Source organism: Mustela erminea, chromosome 8, assembly GCF_009829155.1.
Source record: "Mustela erminea isolate mMusErm1 chromosome 8, mMusErm1.Pri, whole genome shotgun sequence".
NCBI classification, from domain to species: domain Eukaryota; kingdom Metazoa; phylum Chordata; class Mammalia; order Carnivora; family Mustelidae; genus Mustela; species Mustela erminea.
This window is the reverse complement of record NC_045621.1, coordinates 20843628-20869253: the sequence shown is the minus strand read 5'-3', so window position 1 is coordinate 20869253 and position 25626 is coordinate 20843628. Positions and strand designations below refer to the sequence as shown.

The window sequence follows — 25626 nt, the reverse complement described above, 5'->3', positions numbered from 1 at the left end:
CCTATTTTCAAATAAGCAGCCATGAATACCCCTTACCAGCCAATTCCTTAGACATCTTTAAAATCCTCAAGTATAAGTTGACATTTGACAGCCGCTGCTTTGGGTCTTTCTGGAGACCAAGGGTAGAGGAAAATACCCACCCCTCACGTAAAGAAAGCTAAAGGAGAATGGCGAAAATGGAGTCCTAAACCACCGCTGGCTTAGATACACTCTCAATGCCTCAGAACACAACTTCCAAAAGAGTGGTCTTTAATGAGAGCCTTCAAGAACAGACCACATTTTCACATGGGTGAACCCTAAGAAACACAAAGAATATGCTTGGGCTTTTCAAGTCTTCTGCACTTGACCACAAAGGACAGAGCTCCAGAGGATGTGCCTTCTGTAGTCATTGCCATCTGAAACCCCAAACCAGTCCCATCCCAAAAATTCCATTAAATACCAAAACTTGCTGACTTGTGGTTTACAAAGTCCATAATTCACCAAAAGAAGGGGTCAGCCTGAGTGTGAGGGAAATTCTAAGCTCCTCTGCCACTGAACAAGGAAGAAGCTTCTTAAAAGAAGAGGCTCCAAGAGACCATCTCAGGGATGAAGACCATAAAAGTACTGACAGGCTTCGGTCTCATTATGGCTGTCCACTCCCAGGTTCTGGTTGCCTAAAAATAGCCCTCGGGGTGCAGAGCCCTCCTTCCTTTTGCCCTAAGAAAGCTAAAGAACTCTCCAAGAGGAGTGGCCGCTTGTCTCTGAAACCTGATGCTAGCTCTGAGGTCACACCTTCGCCAGCAATAAAGGCAGTCTCAGCAAAGGCGTCCCCACTCAGGGACTGGAGCGGCCCTCAACTCACTCTTCAGCTTCGCCGCTGTTCCGCAGCCCAGAGGCTCTGCCATGGTGGGTCCTAGGAGAATACGGTTTGTCCGTTAGAGGAGGATATAATCGTGCATATGATCTTACTGAGTAGAAAGGCAGTCAAGGAACAGAATTGAGGAGAGAACATACTCGGTATTATAAGTCTATAGAATCTGCGTTTGGGTTTTTTGTTGTTGTTTTTTGAGGTGGGGTGAGGACAGAAGACATTAATTCGAGCTGTGATGCTAACTGAAAATCATACACCTTACTCTCCAAAGCAGTACTTTATGTTTCATTAACTTTTGCTATATCATGTAAGGTTTATTATATCTAGTTAGGGGGTGAGGGGAGGAGTGGGAAGTGGAAACTCCTAGTATAGCAAAATAGTATACCTTTAAAAACAGTCTGATGAAGGTAGCTAAAATTAAGTAACCTACTTCCGACACATCAAGCAAAAATCTACTAGTCAAATAGAAGAAAGACTTAAGGAAATCTTTTTAATGCAGTATATCTGTATTTCTGAATGCAGGGTATCTGTATTAGACATATCTTAAATACATCACAGGCTACTATATTATTCCAGGAAGTTATCTGACTTAGCATTTGTTGAATCATTGATTCATTGATTAAGTTACAGAGAGATGTTCCCTAACTATCTTTTGCAATAGTATTTTTCCTAGATTTGAAAGTATCCTAAGGCAACCTTCTTATTCTATGACACCTACATGTCTTCCTAAAAATCTCAGAACAGAGAGCACTCATTCTTCTGTCAATGCATTTGAAAGAGTACTAGTTGTTTCTTTCTTTCTCCCTCTCTCTCGCCACTGCAGTCCTTCAGTGCTGACCAGATTGCTGGTAAGTGAATTGAGCTTCTCTACTCCACATGTAGGCAGAACACTGCCTAGTTTCTGAAATGCCCCTTATTTCTAAGGCATGTTACTGCGTGGCTCAACCTGTTAGTGTCTAAGCTATGCCTGAAGTCTGAAAAGTGGGCTTACTTTTGGAGCTTACTTTGAAGATTACTCAGGGAATGAGCCTGGATACACTTAAAAACCAGGACATTTTTGTTTGGTTAAAATATTCTTTGTGGTTAATTTCTTTCTAACAGATCGAGTTCTCTAAGGAACAGCAGGATGGTAAGTTTAAAAGATACAGTTGTTAATATGTGCACACTCATAAAGATGGCATGTGAGAAAACTGACTCCTTTGGGATGAGATTAGCTCTTCCTAATTATCCCCACTGGTGTTGCCACTCTAAATATAAATGCTCTCGATCATTCTAAGTTTTCTCAATGTGAACCCCTTGCTTATAATCAGTAATCAAAGGTTTAAGCCAAAAAAAGACAGATACCATAAATTAGGTCCTTGTGTTCACTGATTTCTAAATAAAACCATTTTGATACAGTAGCCAATACCATATATATTACCCCGAAAAATGTTGTAGGTTATGAATGGCTAATCTGTTCATCAAATCCCTAAAGAAAGATTTGGCAGGTCTGAATTGTTCAATTTAGAAAATAATATTCATTGTGAAACTGCCCAATTACCAAACCTACAAAATTTCATGGGCCTGATAGTGAGTTGAGAGAAGCAGATGAAGTGGATAAAAATAAAAATGAATTCAGAAACAAAGACAGAGGAGTAGTTTATCATAAAGCTGCAAGGAACATTGGACATCTCCTGGTCCATCTTTAAAGATCAAGACAGGCTCTCCAAGAGCTGATAAGCTGATAAGCTAATACCCAAAGTATTAGTAACAGGATTGGCATCTGGTATAAGTTTAAACTAATGAGAAATTTCATAAAAACAGTTACTAGCTGGAAGACCTCAAACTCTTAAGATTCAAGAGAATCTGAGTGGTTTCCCTAACATTTTCACTTTTTTCTCCTTCAGGCCTTTGGATCCAAGAGATCCCGTGCCCCACAGGATGTGTTAATTCTCTAGAAGTGTAGGGGAGAATGTTTTGTTGAGCCAAAGTGGCCCAAATTTGAAGAAATGGAGACAAAAATACATCTCTAGAAGGGAGGGGGAGAAAAAATTTAGTTAAATGATAGTATCTAAATTAGGATATTAGTCATAAAAATTACTATGTGTGTATATATATATGTTGTAATATATAATATATAAAAATTATAAATATAGGTGTTTGATAAGTATGTATATAAATACTCAATTCTCTACCTAAAAAAATTCCACATTTTTAGTTTGTTTCAATGTCTATAATATTCATGTTTGGACATCAATTAAGGAAAAAAAGGATATTTGCTGTAGTAGAGACTCACATTTATCTACATCATAGGTGATAGTCTCATGTCAAGAGATTAGGTGATTTGATGGCTCAGAACTCAAGAGCATTTGAAATTATACTACAAAGGGCTATTTTTTTTATATTGAAACCAGTGGTAATTTTAGTATAGTTTGTTTGACTCTTACTGCATTTTTAACTAGTAAAGCTGCTACATTATCAGCTACTGCAACCCAGTCCTCTTAAATATCTCAATTATAGTGCCATTTTGACTACGAAACTATGGTGGGACAAAGCAACAGAAGACTTAAAAACCCTTGCAGGGACAGAAGGACTCACCATTGACCATTAAACCTATAACTACATATATGAACTAGGTTTTAGGTAGAGAGGTTCAGGAAATGTTGGTGTGGCAGACTGGTTTTCTCTTGTGCCAGGAAAACAAAAGGAAGCATTTAAAATGTATATGTAAACACAATGCTTTCAGAAATGAATGAAAATTTCCTCTGTTTCCTTCCTTGTTCCGTCCTTAAAGAATTTCACTCATGGCTGCTCTATTTGAAAGTATCACAGGTCCCAAGGAAAGGGAAAAAAAAGAAAAAATATCCCATTCTAAAGGTTTATGTCCTGTGCTATCCCGCAGAGTTGCCACTTGGCCACATGTGGTCATTTAAATTTAAATTTTTGTTAATTAGAAATAAATACATTTAAGAATCTATTTTCTCCGTTGTGCTGGTCATATTTTAGTGCTCAGGAGCCACAGGTGGTTTTTGGGAAACCCACATCTAGAACATTTTGATTGTCATAAAAGATCTAGAACAGTGTTGGTCTAGCCAGGGACTGTCAAGTTTTTTTTTTTTTAAAGGCCTACTTGTCAAATGGTAGACTTTATTGGGAATACAGTCTCTGTGAAAACAACTCCATTCCATAAAAACAGCCATAAACAATACATAAGAGAATGGGATGTTTTCCAACCAGCTTTATTTTACAAAAGCAGGTGACCAGCCCCTAGGTAGTAGTTTGCTAATCCATTATTCTAAACTCTTCAAGAGAATAAATCTTAAAAATCTGAGGTACGAAGAGCAATTATCTTTCTGTCGTAGGTGTTTAAATCAATGAAGGGTTAATGTCAGAGAGATTCTGTTACAGCCCATAAAATCCTATTTCTATATCTGCATCTGACCAGGGTAATAGTGAGCCCGCTGAGCAATCTGCATGGAAGCCTGGAGCCAGTAACAAGAATAGTTCAGTTTCACATGTCCCTTAGAAAGACGAAAAATAATATTTGAGTAATGACCCCACCGTGTCTACAGCATGCTTTTTAGTTTAGGGGGATGATCTTTTATAGTCAAATTGCATAGAATCTGAAGGGGAAATTTTAGCAAACAATGATGACACAATCTATAGTTGATTGCGAATATAATGTCTGTGCAACCTTAGATCAAGGGATGGACGGATGCTAAAACAGGGTACTTTGCTGAGAAATCTGTCTAGATGGATCTTTGGATCTGAGGCCACTAATGGCCTAAATACATTGCTTTCAGCTCTACCAGTTCCTTCACAAATGGTTTTTTGAGTGTTGCTGGGATTAACTCCAACAAGTTGCCATCAGTACTTTTGGGTTCCCCAGAAAACTGAATTATATTAAGTTAGGAATTCCAGTTGAAATGTCATTTCTGGACCCTTAATCCATGGTAATAACCTTTTCTGTCTCTTTGGTAAACACATCTTAATTCTTGGTTAACATAATTATGAAAGGCCAAAATTGTTCCATCAACAGAGAAGGACAGAATTTAGGGAAAGTTAGCATTAGAGTAATTGTGATAAAAATAGACAACAGTAAAAATATGTACTTACATGTACACACATATAAGTACTATGAGACCTAGAAAAATCTGAATGAAATTCGTGGAGTCTATCAATGTGAACATTCTGGTAGTGATAGTACACTACAACTTTGCAAAATGTTACTACTGGGGGAAACTAGACAGTATTTAAGAGATCTCTGCATTTTTTCTTAAAATAGCATGTGAATTTATAATTGTCTGCACAAAATTTTAATTAAAAAATATATAATTAAATTCTAAAGTTAATATAGCAACACGTTGTCATATGTATTATCTGAAAAAAGAGTAAAGTTTAAAGAGATTATCATCATGATAGATCCAAACAAATATTTCCCCTTCTGAAGTGATTACACCAGGAGCCTATTAAAGTCATACACTGGTTAAATGACACTCTAAAACTTAGAAGTTTGTTTCTCTTTTCTAATTTTTTTTTCCTGAAAAATGAAGTTGCTCCTGAAGATAACTAGCAAGGGGAGAGTCTAGGAAATTTGTATTTTAAGAGGAGGTTTTCCTAAATAATTTGAGAAATCTGGGTTAACCTCCTATAACACAACCCTGATTGAACATTTGTTTTCTTTAGATTTTATTAACTTTCTTAATTATGAAGAGTTCCTAAGATTTCTCAAAACCTCAGACTTTCTTAATCCAGTTCTGCTTCTAGGCAGATGAAGGAAATATGAATAAATATGACAAGGAGCTTCAATTTCCACATCTGATTAATATTAATATATGATTTGAAGTTGGAAATGGTTTTAAATGGTTTTAAAGCAGTCCCAAAAAGAAATGTCAAAAAGGTTGGTCAATGGCAGTTTGAACTAGGAAAAGGGAGAGTCCAAAGATAACTTGAATCATTACAAAAGTTGAAAAACAGAGGAGAATGTGAACTGGATCCTTGATGAAGTTAGGGTAATTTATAGTTCCAAAGGAGAAAAAAAGCATCCTAATGCTTCTTGCTTCTTGCAGAATTCAAGGAGGCCTTCCTCCTGTTTGACAGAACAGGTGAATGTAAGATCACCTTAAGCCAGGTCGGTGATGTCCTTCGAGCTCTGGGCACAAATCCCACCAATGCGGAGGTCAAGAAGGTGCTGGGAAACCCCAGCAATGAAGGTAACGAGATTTTCCAAGCAGCTGGGAAGCAAGCTCATGTACACACATGAGAGAAAGAGAGAGAGAGAGACAGTGTGTGTGTTTGTGTGTGTGTGTGTGTGTGTATGTGTATGTGCCCATGCACATGTATGTAAGAGAAACAGAAATTTATTGAGAAATAAGGTCCACAGAAGAGACTTTAATTTGCTCGTGATGGTAAATGTGTTTCTTGGCTGTCTAGAGTCTCAGTTTTTTCCTCAGAGAATAAGTTAACCTTCCTTTGAAAATTTGTAAGCATGATAAAATTTTGTGCTAATGGAGTAATACCTAAAGCTAACATTGTCATCATCATCATCCTACCTATGTTCTTCATTGAAAGATTAATGACTGAAATAAGATCCAAATCTGCACATTTTTTTTCAAACCTTCAAAGTCAAAAACACATTTTGACAAAGATGTTAAATATCACTAAAACACAACACACTTTGTAAGCAACTCAGTAAATTACAAAGGCACGATGACAAAAGCCATGAAATAAAATCTCAGTGCTCTCAGGAGGTTGAAAATACCTGCTGACCTGGCCCCCGTGCTCTGTCTGTGACCCTCTTAAAAGTAACTTAGCTCTTTTAATTAAGAATCGACAGGATACCGTGGTAATTAAGAGTATTTTCTATTTCCCAAGAATTACAAGAAGACTTAAAAATCTAAGTTCAACCTGCATTCAGTATTCCCAAGTAATCCTGGGACGAAAAGACAGTGAGGATATGTTAAGTGGTAACACTGTAGCAGTCATTTGCTTGATACAGTAAACCAGTTATTAGTCTTCAAAAAAAATGTTCTGATTCCAATGGTTCATGGCAAAGTTTAAGCATTTATTGGAGAATACCACCCTGAATAAAAAGGATGAGACAACACTGAAATTTTTTCAAGTAGATATTTGGGCTGTTTATCTTTGCCATGAGGGAAAAAAAGAGGGGAAAGCAAAAGGCAAATAATCTCATTTTCCCCTTGATAACTGAAAGACTTCTCCCTCGTTACCAAAATTTGGGGAGAGGAATTTGATTTCAAGAAACCCACCTCTTAAATCAATCTGCTGGAATTTTTCTTTAGAGGGAAATGTCCAGGTAAATCACGCAAAAGTTAGCTGTGAGCATGAGATAAAGCGAGAGAGCAACAGCCAGATCTTATTCTGTAGACGCCACTTTCTAACTTACCAAAACATCCATCTTTTTAGAGTTATTAAGTAAATGTTCATTTATTCAGTGGTCATATTTGATCTTTTTAATATCATTCCATTTTTATTCTATGAGGAAAGACTAATAAAAGGGAATTTTGGTTTTAGGGTAACTTAACTTTATCCATTCACATCCATCTGGATAGTCTGCTTGATACTTTTGTTGTGAATACCATTTACTTACCATACTGAAGAAAACCTTGCCATCCCCAGACCTCTAAACTGCAAAGAAGTCAGGAAATCACAAGGAATTTGACATGCACACTCCCCTCATAGGCTTCTTGTTAATGTTATTTAAAACTTAAAGAAACTGAAGGCTCTACAAAAGCTCAAGACAAAGGAGGCATATATTTTAAAGTTAAGTTTTACTGTATTTATATGCTTATGGATTTGTTGTGTCAGTATATATTTTCCATTCTTTCCCTACTATTTATAGAAAATATTAAATTGACAATACTAATAAAAAGTAGCTAACAGTTATTCAGCACTCAGTTTGTCCCAGGTATTACAATAAATTTTGCAGGTATGATCTCATTTAGTGCTCACACTAAAACTATGAGGAATCTCTATTTTACAGATGAAAAAGCTGAGGTACAAAAGGATGAAGAAATCTGCCCATGGTCACATAGTTGTAAATGGTGGGTTGGGGATAAAAGCTCAGCATGAGGACTCCAGAGCTCATGCCTATTATCTATTATGAATTTTTTGTCATCAGCAATTTACCAACTGAAATTTAAGCTATATGAAGATATTTTAGATCCTCTGGAATGAACTTTCAAGTTTAATTTGTGATCCAGAAGTGGCATTTTATGGTAGCTAATACCTCTCCAAATTGCAATTTCTTCCAGAGATGAATGCCAAGAAAATTGAGTTTGAACAATTTCTGCCCATGATGCAAGCTATTTCCAACAACAAGGACCAGGGGCACTTATGAAGACTTTGTTTGAGGGTCTGCGTGTCTTTGACAAAGAAGGCAATGGCACAGTCATGGGTGCTGGAACTCCCGCCATGTTTTAGCCACATTGGGTAAAGGAAAATTTATTTCAGTGACTTAATAGGGCAGAATATATAGGAAAGGGCATGACATAGGGGGATCAAGCTCTAACAAAATAAGGTAGGGGGCAAAAGCTACAAGATGAAAAAGAACAGTCCAAAATTAATGACCATTCCATTGGCCTCAGTGTCCATGAGTTTGTTTTGGGGAAATGGTTAGCTTAAGATACTGGAAATGAATAAGTAAAGTAAAGCATTCTTAGTTTTTATAGAATAGGAGTTTAGATGACCAGGGATAATATGTATTTAATTATTCACGTAAAAACAATCCACTGACAATGTACTAATTACCAGAGGAACAGTATGGGCTTGATTTCTATCCTCCAAGAGCTTATTCATAGCCTCTAGGAATCCAAAACTGATCAGCTTATGATGGAATTTAGAAAATAGCCTCTGGCCTTTTTCTGAAAAAAGAGGTTTATTTCCTCAGGTGAAAAATGAAAGAGGAGGAAGTGGAAGCTCTGATGGCAGGTCAGGAAGACTCCAATGGCTGCATCAACTATGAAGGTACGATTTCGCATGCTCAGTGCTTATAGCAACTCTCAGCTGATTGTGTTGCTGATAGACTCCTTCTGATCTTGAAAGAACTTCTTTGTCTCTGCCTCTTTTATTGAATATACCCATGTTCTTTTTTTAAATCATCAATTACACAATAACTCTAAGAAAGATATCCTCTAAGAATCTGACTATATACCTAAGATTTTAATTCCAGTGGGCTTTGACTCTCCTATGCATTGTGATACAGCTTAAAAATGTGTTTCACATGTATTTTTTCTTGTTAGGTCTTTATAAAATCTCTATAAATAGACAGGGTTTGTATCAGAATAAAGTATAATAGAATATTGAGAGATCTCAGAATCCTTAACAGTAAACAATTATGAAAATGAGGAAACTGAGGCTAAAGAGGTCTACTTACTGAGTTAAGGCCAAATCATTAATGAAAAGGGCTGGGGCTAAAATGTCACTTATCTCCTTGTCCTGGTTTTGCTTAAATCAAAGTCATCTCGTGGCCGACCATCTATGTCCTGCTACCGAATTACAGCAGGCTCACCGAGAGGGTCTGAAAAACAACACACCCACAAAATAAAGATGCAAATAAAATTACATGATACAATTTATGAATTTTAAAATTTCAATAAATTGAGAAACTTATCTATCCTCCCAAAAAGACTAACCTGGCCACTTTTCAACAAAGCTATGCTGATAGCTTTGATGTAAATGTAGACTTATGAAGTCTAATGACTTGGGAAAAAGTAAGAAAAGAAAAGCAGAGAGAGGAGGAGGGAAGGAAGGGGGGGGGAAGAAGAGGAAAACAGTCAGCTAAGCACATCTGCACTGCCGATCTTGATTAAACTTTACTTTTTCCCATAAATAACATTTTACATTTGGTTATTGCTATAAATACATGACATAAAAGAAGAATCATTTAATAAATATTGTTTGGACAAGTGAAGAGTCATCTAGAAAATAAAATCAGACCTGGATCTCATATCAGAATAAATTTCAAACGGTTCAAAAATTTAAATGTAAGAGCTAAAAGCATAAAAGCCATGGACAAATTATTTTATAACTTTTGGAGTGGGAAGGTGTTTCAAACACTGATAAGAACCCAGAAGGCATTACAAGTTTTGATAAATGCAACCACATAATTTTTTTAAGTTCCATATGGCAAAAGCCACCAGAAGCAAAGTCAAAAGACAAATAGCAAACCATAAAAAAAGCAATCAGGATCAGCAAAAGCTCATTATCTTAATTTAAAAAAGCTATTGTAGATTAATAAAAAGACTACAGCCCAATAGAAAAATTAACAAGTACATAAACAATTTGCAGAAAAAGAAATAAAAATATCTATAAATATAATATGCTAAACTTCACTGCTATAAAAAAATGCAGATTTCTACATGGAGATACCATTTTTCAAAAAGATAATTGCCAAAGATTAAAAGTTTGACAACACTTTGGGTTGAGGAGAGGGTATAAAAGCAGGTTATTTCATGCATTCCTGTTGGGAATATCTATCATTAAAATCCCAATATGCCAGGCGCCTGGGAGGCTCAGTGGGTTAAAGTCTCTGCCTTCCGCTCAGGTCATGATCCCAGGATCCTGGGATAGAGCCCCACATCGGGCTCTCTGCTCTGCAGGGAGCCTGCTTCCTCCCTCTCTCTCTCCCTCTGCCTGCCTCTCTGCCTACTTGTGATCTGTCAAAATAAAATAAAATAAAATCTTAAAATAAATAAATAAATAAATAAAATCCCGGTATGGTGGCATAGTATTAATAATTCTAGCAAATCTACATCATGCAATGTGGTTTTTAGATGTGCTTGCACTCAAGTGAGATGAGTGGTTATTCATTATTATAATAACTGTGTATTATTCATATGTATGTGGTTATTCATTACTGTGTTGGTAAATATTCGAACAATTTAATGTCCACCAATGTAGGATGTATCAAAGAGATATTGTTATACCTACAAAATGAAATTCCCTACAGTGCCCACCCCACGAAAATGATAGTCTTGTTTACGGTCATTCAGTTAGAAAGCAAATGCAAAAGAGTTTGTAGAGTATGCCACCATTAGGGTGAAAAAGAGCTTTAGAAACAGATATTTGTATTTTCTTATACATGCATATTAGCCTCACCAACTTTGCTGTAAAGAGAAACTAGGTAGATGGGAGACACTGGTGAGGAACATTTCATTTTTGTTATAAGCCCTTTCATACTCTTAAAATAAATTTTATCCATGAGAATGTTCTACTTCTTCAAAAAATGAAGTTTACAAAGTCAGGGGAAAGGCTATGAACCCAGGATGAAGAATAGTGAACTGTACTGAGCTTAAAACAACAAATGCTCCTCTTACAGCTAAGAAAAATTAAGATTGAACTTACTTGCTAAATCTCTCTTTTATTAAACTTGATGGTCTTTAACTTAAACTGTCTGTATTATGCCCACAGCTTTTGTCAAGCATATCATGTCCAATTAAATGGAGCTTTCAAGGTAAATACCCTTTTGTTTTTTATTATATAAGGCTTTCTCAATATTGTGTTTTTAAAAAATTCAACAGCTTCACTTTATGTGCTGGAAACATAATTAGTACTAGTTTTTAGTTAAAATTTATTTACATTAACCAGAAAATATCAACTCCTTTCAATTCATTTCATCTCCTGAAATCGGTTATTTGGAAATAGAGTATTTTGGGGGCACCTGGGTGGCTCAGTAGGTTAAGTGTATCCTTCGACTGGGGTCATGATACTGGGGTCCTGGGACCAATCCCCACGTCAGGTTGCCTGCTCAACAAGGAGACTGCTATCCCCCCTGCTCGCTTGCTGGTTCTCTCAAACAAAACAAACTTAAAAAAAAAAAAAAAAAAGGAAATAGAACATCTTTGTATGAGTATAGAAGCAAAAATTTCTAAGATCTTTGCTGCCGTCTTAGTTTTGATTGTACTGTAATTTTGCAGTGGAAATTCAACAAGCCAGAGACTAGTTAATGAAGTTAGCAGGAACATCACACTAATAAAAGTATGACCCTAATTTCTTTGAATAATTGATATAGTTTTTAACAATTACTGCTCTAGAAAACCAGGTTATCACAGCTTGAGGTTAAGCACTTGCATCTAGGTTGTTACAAGTATGAAATGGCTTACCATCGAAGTGCTGGTTCGTTTGTGCTTTTTCTTCTTTTGCACTTCACTTTATTTCCTCCTCAGCTTTCTCTCTGAAAAGATGCAATCAACATTTAACTCAATTTCCCTTTTCCTTTCCAGATCAAGCATTGTTTATAAAGACTGGCTGGAACCTTATTGCAATAACACCCATGACTTACTGTCCAGAACTGCTTACCATCATTCAGAAAACAAAACAACGTGGACCGTTCTAGACTGAAGACTCCCTGTACTTTTATACATTTCACGTTCCTCTCTGAATTGTATTCATACCACACAAATCAAGGGTCTCCTGTTCTACACGAGGATAAATACTGACAACCTCAAATTCAAGCACTACTCTTCATTTTCTACTTGGGGTCAATGAACAGCCTTAAAATACGAAATTAATAAATAATTTTGGTCAGTCTGGAATGCTCAAGTTGCATTGTGTTTTTTATCTTCCTGCTTAGAGAAAGTAATTTTTAAATTTTCAATTATTTTGTTACTGTACAGAATATGGATGAATTGTAAACTTTTAGAGGAAAAAATCACTGAGGTCTACATACCAATAACAAACTGAATACTCATCATCGTCATCATCACTGAAAAAGTGAGATAGAGAACTGAGCAAAGTCAGACAGGATCAGAGACATCTTAATATGAACTATCCAGGTAACTTAAGATTAAAGCAGATTTTCTCAGTTTTGTGTAAATCGTCATATAGGTGGGTTAACCTTATCACTTTTAGTGACAATCTGGCCTATTCATAAGAAAAAGGCCTAATAAGCTATTGCTTCTTCTCACCAAATGTCCTCAAGGTTAAAATTTAAATACCTTTCAGCAGTTATTAAAAACAACAACAACAACAAACTTCTGCAGATAAAATTATTACTCAGGAACTCAAGATCCTGTCTACTAATATTCTCTTTTCTGCTAGGATCCCTGCTACCTTGCATATCCATATCCCTGAATTTTGGTTCAATCTCCTAATACATGTCCTAAATGGTAAGACCAATGGTTAGGAAAGTTCAGAGGGTAAACTTACTTTGCCATCTCATAATGCTATCATGTATCACTTTTTCTTTAGAATAGAGGCAGAATTTGCAATAACCAACTATGCAGAAGAGAGGAAGTAATAAATAGTTCTTTCACTCTCCAAAAAGACTTCTATAATGTATAGGATTATAAAATCTCTGAAAAATACCTGCCTGCCTATCCATTTTTGGAAGCTGAAACTTTTTCCTGTTCTTGGGCGCTTTAAGTCAATGTGCTCCTCCCATCTTTAGTGAACGTCACTCAGATTCCAGCAGGCAACAGATTCAAATTGACCCATGTTTTTGTAGCCAAGATAATGTTGAGATATCACAATCCCTCTTTTAAGGAAAATTCATCATGGCCTTAAGATCCTTAAGATCATGCTTGCCTAAGAATAGGATTTGGAAATTTTGCATGGCACTGTCCAATACGACTTGCAGTAAAAACAGAAATGTATATATATGTACATTGTCCTATTTGGTAAGCTCTAGCCACATGTGCCTACTGAGTACTTGAAGTGTGGCTAGTGTGACTGTGAAATTAAATTTTTAATTGATTTCAGTAGCTAAATGTGCCTCATGAGGATCACGTTGAAAAGCATTAGGTTTCAATATATATCTATATTTGGTTGTTATACCAGGCAATACAAAATGTTTTTTAAAAATGATGAATGTTAAAAAAATAAAAAATAAAAAATAAAAATGATGAATATTCACCATGTAGAAAAGTTGACTGGTATAAATAGGCCAATCATGAAATACTCATTTTTGTTTTGGAATATGTAGCTAAATTTCACATCATCTATTTCTTTAACATTTTTCAATTAGAAAATGTGATGTCTAAAAGGTACTAACTTTTTAGTCTCAAGCTTCTGCTTTAATGCTTTTCCCTCAAGACCTTATAAAACTGTTTTAACTCCCAGTGGAATAACATCTTGTACACTATCATGGGACTTAACCTTATTAAATTACCATGTGTGAAATGCCCATAACTCAAGTAGTAGCAGGTGCAAAATAGAGTAGCAGGCAGAAGAGTGACAGTAATTTTAACATCTACACCAGCTGGCAAAAACGACAGGTGCTTAATTCTTCAGTCTTTAAAAATAACTTTTGAAAGCCCACGCTGCATAAGCAAATATTTTCAAGTTTGTTTTTCTAACTACCTTCAAGTTACCTCCCTGAAAAAATGTAATATACATTTTGGGCTTCAGAGTATATTTGAAACTTAAAGCACAGGAACTTAATTTATTCTCCTCTATGAATAAAATAAATAATGATTATTAAATCAGGAATAAAAATTGATATTTTAGACTTCATGGTAATATTTCTCAAGAAACATTATGCCAAAAAGAACTCTTAGTATATCTTTTTCTAACTGTATTTACATGTCTCTTTCTATACTGGCAAATGTAACTTGGAACTTAATAGAAGGGAGAAAGAATATTTTCCTTAAAATTCTAAATCCAGTGAAAACCACTGATCTATAGATTTATTTGTCAAACCACGCTATACCCTAAAAGAGAAGAGGAGATTAAACAGCAAGTATCTGGAGTCCAGACTAGAGAGTTTTGCTCCTTTAAATTACCAAGATAACTGAAACTAAGCAAGAACAAAATGATGGAGTAATTCAGGCAATGATCTCAATTTTTCAGTGGGATGAGTTAAGCCCTGAGCACATAGAGATAGACATGAGAAGGCACAAAGCTCAGACTTTTCAGGGACACATCTTGAGGTTGTCCAGAACTACTCCAAAAAGAACAGTAGAAATACTCCTCATCTTGAACTTTTGGAAGAACAATAGCAGTAAGTTCCTTTGTCAGTAATCACATAGGTGGCAAAGAGAAATTCTGGCAGCAAATAAGTTGGGCTTTTCTTCCCACCCTCAAAAAGGCAAAGATTATCCTTTCCTCCAACAAGAAGGAGAAAATTAACTCTTCTCATAATATTCATTGTGTAGGGTGACAATAAGTATAACCCTATTACAAGAGTAGTAGTCAATTACCAATAATGCCTGGTGGTACCTTTAAAAATAAAAACATGAATTTAAAAGTGAAAAGCAGAAATATATTTGGGGGATGTATTTTTAGACTTAAAATATATATATAAAGGACAACCCCTACCTAGTATAAAAATGTACTTAATGGTAATCATTTGATGACAACTGGTAAGGTTCATTTGAACTGTACTTCAGCAGAAATGTCCAAAGAGCAAACACGGGCTTACTCTTGCTTGCTTTTCCACCCTTGTCAGTTAGATGTTCTTAGGAAGAATTCAAGCATGCCATAAAGGACAGGTGCTTTAGAGTCAAGGCTTAGGTTGAAACCTACCATGCCTATTCCTGTAGCTGTGTGATCATGCGGCAATTGCTTAAACTCTGCAAGACTCAAGTTTGTCTTCTACAAAATGTCTCTTTTTTTTCAAATTTACTTTTTTTCGAAATGTAATTGATATATAACAATGTATGAGTTTCAAGTGTACAACATGATTTGGTATCTGTATATATTGCTAAATAAATAGCAAGTATGTTATAATGTGTGCTACATAATAATAATAATAATACACCTATGATATTTATGTCTATATAAAAATACTTATATATTTATTCAGTAAACTTATTATTAAGTTTACTTAATATCATTTACCTCGCATAGTTACAAACTGTTTTTCTTATGATGAGAACTTTTGTATTTTTAAGATTTTATTTATTTATGAGCGAGTGGGTGAGAGAGCAAGAGCAGACACAGAGGGAGAGGGAGAAGCAGACTCTAACCCCAGAACCCTAGGATCATGACCGGAGCCAAAAGCAAAGCCCCATCTGCCTGGGCCACCCAGCTACCCCAAAATGACGTTTAAAAGGATTATTTTATGAATTAAAATAAATTAAGAATGTGACTTATTTGGCACGAGGCAAGCACTTGAGTATTTTTCTTCTCAGTTTCTTTAGTCCTATCCCCTGGATTTATATGAAGTATTGGGTTAAATCTTTAATAACTCTCTATTGCCTAGAGGATAAAATTCCAAGATTATCAAGATACACAAGACCTCTGAAGAACTTTTTTCAGTTTTGTCTCCTGGTAGTACCTCTTAATTACTCTTCCCCACAATCACGCTGAATGGTATAGTGCCTAAGAGCTCAAACCTTTCTGTCACATCCTAGATGGCTAACTTTGATGATATCCTACATAAACTAGAATTCTCAGGAGGCCCTGCTGTGAGAATGAAATGAGGCAACATAGAGTGACAATGTAAGAGCTACTTATTGTAAAATCTCTATAAATGAAATGGTGGCTATTATTCTAATGATCACCTCTTGAAACTGTTATGAATGTTCCTATTTAGAAAACTTATTTTACATCCTCTAAGAGTTTGCTCCCTTATCACCTCTTTCACTGACCTTTCCTCACTTCATCGACCCACAAATACCCACCAATGTGTAGCCTACAGCCCCCTGTATCTATTATGGTATGTATAACATAGCAAAATTATTTGTTTGCATCACAACATATCCGTATCCCCACAGTGTACAACAGTGCCTGACACGTGGTTGGCACTATTTAGTATTTTTAAAAGCATGAATAAATAATTGAATGAAACTGTATCTAATGTCTTCCATTCCCTTAATCTTGAAGCTAAAAACCATGTCCTATTGGCATTTGTATCCTGAATGTTTAGGTGAGTAATAAAACTCAACAGGTACTCAATTCACTAAAAGTTAAGTGAATGTATTAATGAATTAATGAACATAAGAATGTATTAATAAACAAAAATGCCTATAATTATAGATAAGATAACCCTGAAGTATATAACCACATTCTAGAATCAGACAGCAAATGGGTACAAACTCCTTTCAATTGGTAGTGTTTATATGAAACACTTTTTTTAACCAATAATATGTAGCTATGCCCAGGTTCAACAGTAAAGAATGCAGTGATGGATTAGGATTAAAAAAATTGTTGTGGGTGCCTGGGCGGCTCAGTAGGTCGCCTTTGGCTCAGGTCAGGATCCCAGGGTCCTGGGATCAAGTACTACAATGGGCTTCCTGCTCAGCAGAGGGTCTGCTTCTCCCTCTGCCCGCCTTCTCCCTGCTCGTGCTCTCTCTCTCTCAAAAGTAAATAAAATTGTAAAAAAAAAAAAAAGTTATAACAACAACAACAAAAAAGAGTTGTTGTGAGGTCTGCCATAAGATAGGATGGGCAAGTAGTGACATGCATGCCGTGAATTTGCTCCTCCTGAGAATCTACAGAATTTTCTGCATCAAACAGTCCATTTCAATGTCAAATATCAGGTCAACACTGAACTGATCACATTTTAAAATTGTTCATGTGGGCCCTGTTCCATTTAGGCACATTAATGAACAAAACATACACACACAGCAGTCCTCGTGGATTTACATTCTGTTGGTGGGAAAATTGGTAATTAAACAAATATATAAATAAATAATATAGGAAGTTAGAAGGCTATAATGCTATAGAGAAATTGAAAGTAGGGAAGAGGGAATGGTGAGCACAATGGGAAGGGGAGGGTGGGGGACAAAAAGACCAGGAAAGACCAAAGAAAAACTCAATATCATTTAGTTTCACGTTTTTAATTCCAAAAGGGTTTCTTCACCATTGACAAGTAATCTGAATTACTTCTGTATTTTTCCCTTGCCAATATATGAGTTCAGAATTTATCTGTCAAATTCCTTAAGTCATAACCCCTGAACATCTCATGGCAAATAAAACCTACCCATATTTAATCCAGTAAATTAGTGCATCTCTGCAGTTGATTTTGGTCTCAGTATTCCAAATTCAAGTTCTATAAGTTTTAGCAAATAAAACACAATAAAACTTTACACTACAAACTATCCACACACACTCAAAAGGTTGAGAAAGAGATGCTATTGATGGTTATGTAGACAGGCATAATAACGAGATTTTCGTTTGTTTGCATGTTATCTTTACTCGATGTAGGCATTCTTGACTTTTTATAGCAAGAGTATATTGCTTTTGTGATTAGTAATTAAAAACAAAATAAATGTTTCTTTTAATTTTGAAATCATATAATGGTAGTAGAACCAATGTGAAAAGGAAGACAGAGCAACAAAAACTTTTTTTTTTTTTTTTTTTTAAGATTTTACTTATTTGTCAGAGAGAAAGAGAGAGAGAGAGCACAGGCAGGGGGAGCAGCAGGCAGAAGGAGAAGCAGGCTCCCTGTTGAGCAAGGAGCCCAATGCAGGACTCCATTCCAGACCCCTGGGATCATGACCTGAGCCAATGGCAGCTGCTTAACCAACTAAGCCATCCAAGTGTCTCAACAAAAACACCTTTAAAACACAGTTTACTTGCAAAAATTTTACAAGGAAGTTTAGGGTTTGTCATTGCTGTTGTTTTGGAAAGGGTATCCATATAAAAATTCAATATTTAATGAAAATTTCCACATAACTACCAAATTACTCAGTTTTCATTTTTGTTGTTGTTTTCAGTAAACACACACACACACACACACACACATACACACAGCAATTTTCTCCTAAAATTTCGAAAAGATAGGGAAGTAGCTATTTCTGTTAGGAAGTACTTTGCAAGAAGGCTCAAGTTTTCATTTCTTTTGAGAACTATTGTTAAATAAGGGGTTCCAGGATTGTTGGTTTCTCGCTTAGCTTTTGCTCTCATAATATGATGTGTGCACTATCCGAGATGAAGGTATAGTGGCAGACTGCTTTCACATAAAACCATTTGATTTGCCTTTTGCCTTGGCGGTCAGGAAGCTTAGAACAAACTTAATGTATTTTACAATTTTCCCCATACAATGATTTTTTTCTCTTCTTTACACCTTTTTAAACTTTACTTTTAAATGCCCTTTCGAAAATGCTTTTATTTTAAGCCATATCAATCTGTTTGGAAAGCTTGGTAACATAAACTATAATAACCATATTGATAGACTTCATGGTTTCATCTTTCCAGATATAAACTTTATTTACTATCCATGAAAATCAACTTCCTGGATCAAATAAAAAGATGATAAAATGGCTCATAAGGTTTCTGGACATCAAGCATTTTCTACCAAATAATATTTCAATGAGTAATGTATAGCTAAATCAGAAAGAGATTTAATTTCCCTTGAAATTCACATGGCTTTAGGCTGAGTTTAACACATATTATTTGCTGAGTTTGCTAAACCCAGATAAAGAGAGAATTACTTAAAGTTTTCTAAACAACCAAAATTCTCATTTTTTTTCTGTTCCAACTGAAAAAAAAATCAAAATTGACAAGGTTCAAAAAAATATAAGAGAAATTATGAAGACCTCCCCAGGAGAGTAATAATGACGATAAAATGGACTCTCTTACTGTGAGTGGCCTTACTTCAGAGACCAAACTGGCACTTGACAGTCCCTTCATAACAACCTATATGGAACCAGGATTGAAATAAAATCCCATGCCATCTTTCCTTGATTGTGGCATCATCATCTCCTCTGTATGTTATTTCTCTTTCAAACTATGCTGAGCTTGAATACAAATTAAAAAAAAAGAAAAATCTGTACCTAATACAAACTTGTTTCCAGACTCGTAGATAGGCTCAGAAGCCAATCTTTTCTTTGTGTCAAATTTCTGTACTTTATATTAGAGAGGTTGTAGAAAACAAAAAACAATTACCCCCATTGACCAAAACGACATCCTCTTGACTCTTAAAGGGAGTCATATCTTTCCAAAACTACATCTTCTTGACTCTTAAAGGGAGAGAGATTAAGAATTCATATATTTTTTTCTTTGAAAAAAGAAATGTTTTCATTTTTCTTTTTGAAAACTTGTCTTGGACAATGGATTTTCTTTTTTCTAATTTCATGACAGTGTAAAACCTGTAACTGATTTTTTTTCTCTTTTCCATGATCTGTGGGACACATTTGCAGCCCCCTTCCAGCAACTGTGCCAGAAAGACTGTGACAAGAATTTCTGTGTATGAGTCTTTGAGGTTCAACTTTTGTACAACTTACTGTTTTACAGTATTCAGTGACAGCTTTAACCACTTCTCATATGCTGAACTAATGGGATGGGTGTTTGGGGGAGGTTGTTTTGGTTTGGTTTGGTTTGGTTTGGTTTTTAGCCACTAGTTAAGTAGCTGCTTCCTCCTGTCTCTTTGTGTCATTTCCTACCAACTAACATTTTACCCTTGGCCAGCAACACTATCTGAATTTGTGCAGTAGACAGCCTGCACCTCTGTCTTTCTGGAACTATTTGAATACTTACTGCATTTTGTACATATTCTATAAAAGAGAGTTCAAAACTGAAAACTGGAAGTGTTTATGATGTTGATAAAAAGCACACACTCCATAAATTTAAAACAAATCAACAAAGATGGAAATTAGTAAGTATATCAAAGGAGCAAATCAGTCTCAATTCCATACTCATGTGTTGGTTGACTAGCTATTTGATTATAAAGTAAAAGAACATGTTGAAATACTGGAAACTGTTGTAATGCAAATACTGTGACTAAAAGCCAAGGAACATTCCTTTTATTATGAAGCTCTTTGGGTCCATACTTGCAATACAGCTTTTGCACACACTTTATAATAACTTGATCTCTTTTGCTTCACCTATTTTGCTTTTGTTTTCCCTTTACCTAGTTTGTTTTGCTTTGTTTTGTTTTGTTTTGTTTTTTCCTTTGATAGCGTATTCGGTTTACTACACTTGCTTTGGTAAGCTTCATCATCCTTTCTGGAGTGAGGTAGAATATACAATTATAAATTAAATATTTATTGAATAAATGATGGTTTGCATACTGCTCTATAAAGTACTAAGAAAAGTTATTTGTGCTTGTTTTATTCTTTGGGTAGGCTGTTGCATTAGAAGGTTATGGGCCAAAAAGCCAGAAAGATTTAGATATGAAATTATACAAAACTTAAGATATAAAATTATAAGAAGCTGGATTTCTGTTTCCTTTTCTATAAAAACAGGGAAGAAACGACCTTGCAAGGACTGGTAAGGATTCTGTGATCTTTCCTGCATGTGGCATATACAGTAATTATTCCATAAGCTACTATTCTGATGACCATGTGGAGGTTATGGCTCTATGCTGTAAATTTTGCCTCAGGTAATACATATATATATATGATAGGTAATATACTCTCTCATATAAATATGACTAGAGGGCAATATATTTCACAGCAACCATCTCTCATTTCTCTGATTAACTTTTCTTTAAATATTTGTGATGAATTCTCTCCAAAAGCTCTCTTTGGAATTGAATATAAAACGTGTTAGGGCATGGGAATGCCTGGGTGGCTCAGTCGGTTAAGCACCTGCCTTGGACTCAGGCATGATCCCAGGGTCCTGGGATTGAGTCCCACATGGGGCTCCTTGCTCAGTAGGGAGCCTGCTTCTCCCTCTGCCTGCCATTGCCCCTGCTTGTACTTTCTCTCTCTCTGACAAGTAAATAAAATCTTTAAAAGCAAAACATTTTAGAGCATGAACTACTGTGGCTTTTACCTTAGTCGCTCACCCATATTTAGGGAGTCACCTGGTTGTCTTCCATCCTGAAGATACATGTTACTATATTGACAGGGATAAAATAATTTTGGAAAGGAAAATATAAGAATTGGCCTCTTAAAAACCTATAAAGGCATTACAATGGCCTGTCTGAAAACAGGAAGAATTAAAGTTGGTATCTAGTGACTGGGAGTGGTATGGAGCGACAGAGCCAAGCTGAGCTTGCAGAAAGAGCCCCCGCAGCTCTCTGACAATGTCACTGCAATGACCCAAGCCTTTGAAGTGGAGGAGAGCGGAAGTGGGATTAGCATGTTTCAAAAAGCAGGATAAAAGCTCTCCTCCTCCAAGGAAAAAGTCCCAATTTACTTAATTACTGACACTGATTATCTCACCTTGCAAGCTCTAATTATGTAAAGCAAATGCATTGGTGGTTCTCTTTGAAGAGTGCTATTTTGGAACAGGGCGACCATTTAATAATTTATAACTGGAGATGGTCTCTGTTAGGAAGTCTCTGATCCAATGCACATTGCCTCAGACAGGGGACAAAGTCAACAAATGAAGGGACCATTTTTCACAACTTCCAATTTCCTCGTTCATTTAACTAGGCCACTCATTGTTTTATGTAATGAGATGAAGAAGACTATATTTAGTGGGATTTTTCTTAGGAAGAGTGCTATATATGCCTTTAAGAAGTGTTTTAATATACTGACTGAAAGTAACAGGAATGTTCTTATTGCATAAGAGGGACTGAAAACCCTGCCACAGGTGGAGGATTTGATGCAGGAGGGAAGTCCTGCAACAGAGAGACTCAAGAAGAGTGGGGAGGCTGAAGGAAGCCGTCTCCCACTGCCACCCCATCAAGGCCAGCCCACCCAAAAGCATGGTTATTTTTGGATTTTTTTAATTCTTTTTTTTTTTTTTTAAGATTTTATTTACTTATTTGACAGACAGAGATCACAAGTAGGCAGAGAGGCAGGCAGAGAGAGAGGAGGAAGCAGGCTCCCTCCTGAGCAGAGAGCCCGATGCGGGGCTTGATCCCAGGACCCTGAGATCATGACCCCAGCCAAAGGTAAAGGCTTTAACCCACTGATCCACCCAGGCGCCCCAATTTTTGGATTTTTTAGGATAACAATTGTTGGACTATTTAGGATAACGATTCCTTGTTATCCTACTTACTTCCTAGAACAAGACGATGATGGCTGTTTGGTTACGCCATTGTCTTTTTACTACGGCATGCCATCTCTCTCCAAAATTAATTACTAAACCAAATACCGAAAGAACTTTTCTAAGTGATTTTCTCACCTCCCAAAAAGTCATTTTCCTCTTCGTTGAATTTGACCAGTCAGTTAAATTCTAAAGCCTATTATTCGTGCATCACTTATGCAATGAACCCCCCCATCACCTCCTTGTCAATTTGCACCTGTTCAGCTAGCTTGCTTTTATTAAAGTTATTTATGGGGTGTGGAAGATCGTTCCCTCTCATATTAGGAATTAATTATAGGATCAGTTGGACGTGGCTTGTACAAAAGTACCAAGCCTATCGAATTTTCTTTCTCAGAAAAGAAAAATATTATATTCCTGTAGGAATGAAACTGGGCCAGATAATTTTTTCTAACATTCTTTTAATGTTTGACCTCAAGCAAAATATTAAGGATGAGCTACATTAAGGAATGTATCTCTAATGTTTTATTCGTGTAACCGGAGTTACTCCAGGCTTCTCACCGGATTGTGGGAACAGATGGGCAAGCAGCAATAGCAAAAACCCAGATACCACTAAAGTTTCCTCCCCCCTAACTTCCTACCTTGTTAAGGCAATACCTCTAAGGTCCTACATGGGGTACTGCCTAACTCTGCCCCCAGGAAGTGTTTCTGGAAGTTTCCAGGCCTTTTTCATAGATGTGCATGCAAGTCCTTCCTGCTGAGCTTTACCACTGCCTTTCTGAGCACCTAGTGCAAAGCACCATGGACCTTAGCTTGGTGGCACCTGCTAAATACTACCAAATCTGTTGTGTACTTGCCATTTTCCACAGGTACCTACTGGGCACTAATCTGTCTGTTGGACACCTATAATTTGCCACTGTGCCTCTGCTGCATTTGGCCCTGCCTGCTGGGCACCACCATCCCTTGCCCTCACTGAGTCGCTGAAGTCTCCTACTTGTCAATGCAACACAGTTTTCTATTTAAAAGGACAGTGTCACTCTCTCCTTATATTAAGTTCTATTTACAGGTCCCTACACACTGCTGCCAATATGGTCAATACTCAATAGTGTAAATGAAATTAGTTCTTATTAAGGCATAATTTTATAACCTCCCCCAAACAGGGCCTGTATGGGGGACTATATAAGAGAATACAATTTTTGCCAAATGAAGAGTCAACTAAGGGTTGTTAGTGCAGACATTTCCGACCAAACTATTGGTGAGGGACTATATATCCCTGGAAGAGTCCCACAAAGGCTATATTATCTTGCAGAGCTGCTGAGCTTTGTACTCCTGGGGCTACATCTGACCAAAGGAGGTACCTCTTCCTAGTTTGTACAATAATGCTACAAGGGCTGGCAGCAGCCTAGGGCACGTGCATCTATTTATAGTGGGGTTGGGGCAAGGAACAAACCAAGTGACAGATACTGCACAGTTTCAGAATCACCCTTCCCTCCACCTTCTCAAAACCAAGAATCATGGCTTTCTTACTTAATTGAATGCATTGTACACAACTACATTTTTCTTCGATGACTGATCTTGGAAGGCCCCTAGGTCCTTGTGCAAAGGAGCTTCTAGAAAGGCCTCTCACCCAGTTTACCAGATATGATCAGACATAGATTAGTATTCCTTAGACAGAAGCCACAATCCTATCATCATTAAATAGTCCTGTATGGTGTCTTAATGCTTGATGTAATTTTTCATGAAATAATATTTGACAGTTCAAATAATAACTTGATCCATAAATTGAAGTAAGAATAAATAATCAATATTGCCAGATATTAGCTACATTGCCAGGGTCCACATTCACCTTGGGTTTGCATTTTTCTGCCCTTAGGTTGTGCCAGTCGTGGACACAGGGGTGGCACCGAGTATAGAGATACAACCTGTTCCTCCACAAGTCTTGAAGCAACATTTGGTGACTTGAGAAACACGTTGGTTTTGTAAGAAGAGAACGAAATTCATCAAAAGGCTTGGGCTCTAATTCTAGCATTGCCACTGGTTCTGGCCATGGCCAGTTTTCTTTGGGCTCTAATTCTAGCATTGCCACTGGTTCTGGCCATGGCCAGTTTTCTAAGCCACAGAATGATGGTAAAGTCAATTCTGCTTATTTCACGTGGTTGTTATGAAAAACAAATGAAAATATTTGAGAAACTATAAAAGCACTGGATAAATGGAAATCATAGTTATCACCTGCTATCCACAAGGACCTAGAAAACATTTTATGACAGGCTCTTCATGTAATGATGCTTACTAAAAGGAGATATTGTTTAAATATACAAATAGAGAAAAAAAGACATATATACATATACCTGCTCATTACTGCATCACATTTTCAAGGAGTACTTTACTACAATTAAATTTCAAAGGATAATTATTGCTTTTATTTAAAAATTATTATACACTTGCTAATGTCAGCAATATGCATGTGTATAAACAATTCATCTCCTAACTTTATGATACATATGAAAGAAAACCAAAGGGGCAGTGCCAAGCCCTGAGTCCCTATCAACTAGCTATATGAATTTGAGCAGGGTGCCATTGAGTGTTACAATTTAAAGAAACAATCAATCAAATACTTGAGCACAGTTTTGCCAACAGATAAAGTAATATATTACCTTAGAAAAATCTGGGTTCTTTCCTAAGACTTGCTGTAGATATCTTTCTCATTTCTCCTCTAGGTGATTAGAGAAACAAAGGAGACAGAAATTATTCTAAAAAGAGGTACTGTGGTAGTTGAAAGAGGGTTGAGCAGGGAGGCAGGCTGTTTGTGCACGAGAGGTGGTAACAAAGTACAATTAAAAAAACTGGAAAACTAAAACAGAGAGGGACACAGATGAACAGAAGTCCGATTAAGTGAAAGAGTACTCCTTACTTACTTCTAAGGACATTTAAAAAATAGTTATCTTAATGGGGTGCTTGAGAGGCTTAGTCGGTTGAGTTTCGGTTTCTGCTCGGGCCATGACCTCAGGGTCATG

General features: G+C 36.4%; 1 protein-coding gene and 1 long non-coding RNA gene across 2 annotated transcripts in view; one reads left to right on the top strand and one right to left on the bottom strand.

The window, feature by feature from the left end:
* LOC116597228 overlaps positions 1 to 25626 on the bottom strand; it is a 54276-nt gene that overhangs the window by 11844 nt on the left and 16806 nt on the right. Inside the window, exons 2-3 of the long non-coding RNA XR_004288504.1 lie at positions 11953 to 12023; positions 9225 to 9368 (exon numbers count right to left, since the gene is read on the bottom strand). This is a non-coding gene — a long non-coding RNA (uncharacterized LOC116597228). The remainder of the gene's footprint in view (positions 1 to 9224; positions 9369 to 11952; positions 12024 to 25626) is intronic.
* On the top strand, positions 796 to 12384 carry MYL1 (myosin light chain 1). The gene is given in 10 exon segments (XM_032354669.1): positions 796 to 885; positions 1674 to 1698; positions 5899 to 6042; positions 8104 to 8177; positions 8179 to 8199; positions 8201 to 8251; positions 8254 to 8285; positions 8742 to 8815; positions 11261 to 11303; positions 12073 to 12384. Coding segments are annotated over 9 exon segments (453 nt in total). The 5' UTR covers positions 796 to 882; the 3' UTR covers positions 11290 to 11303; positions 12073 to 12384.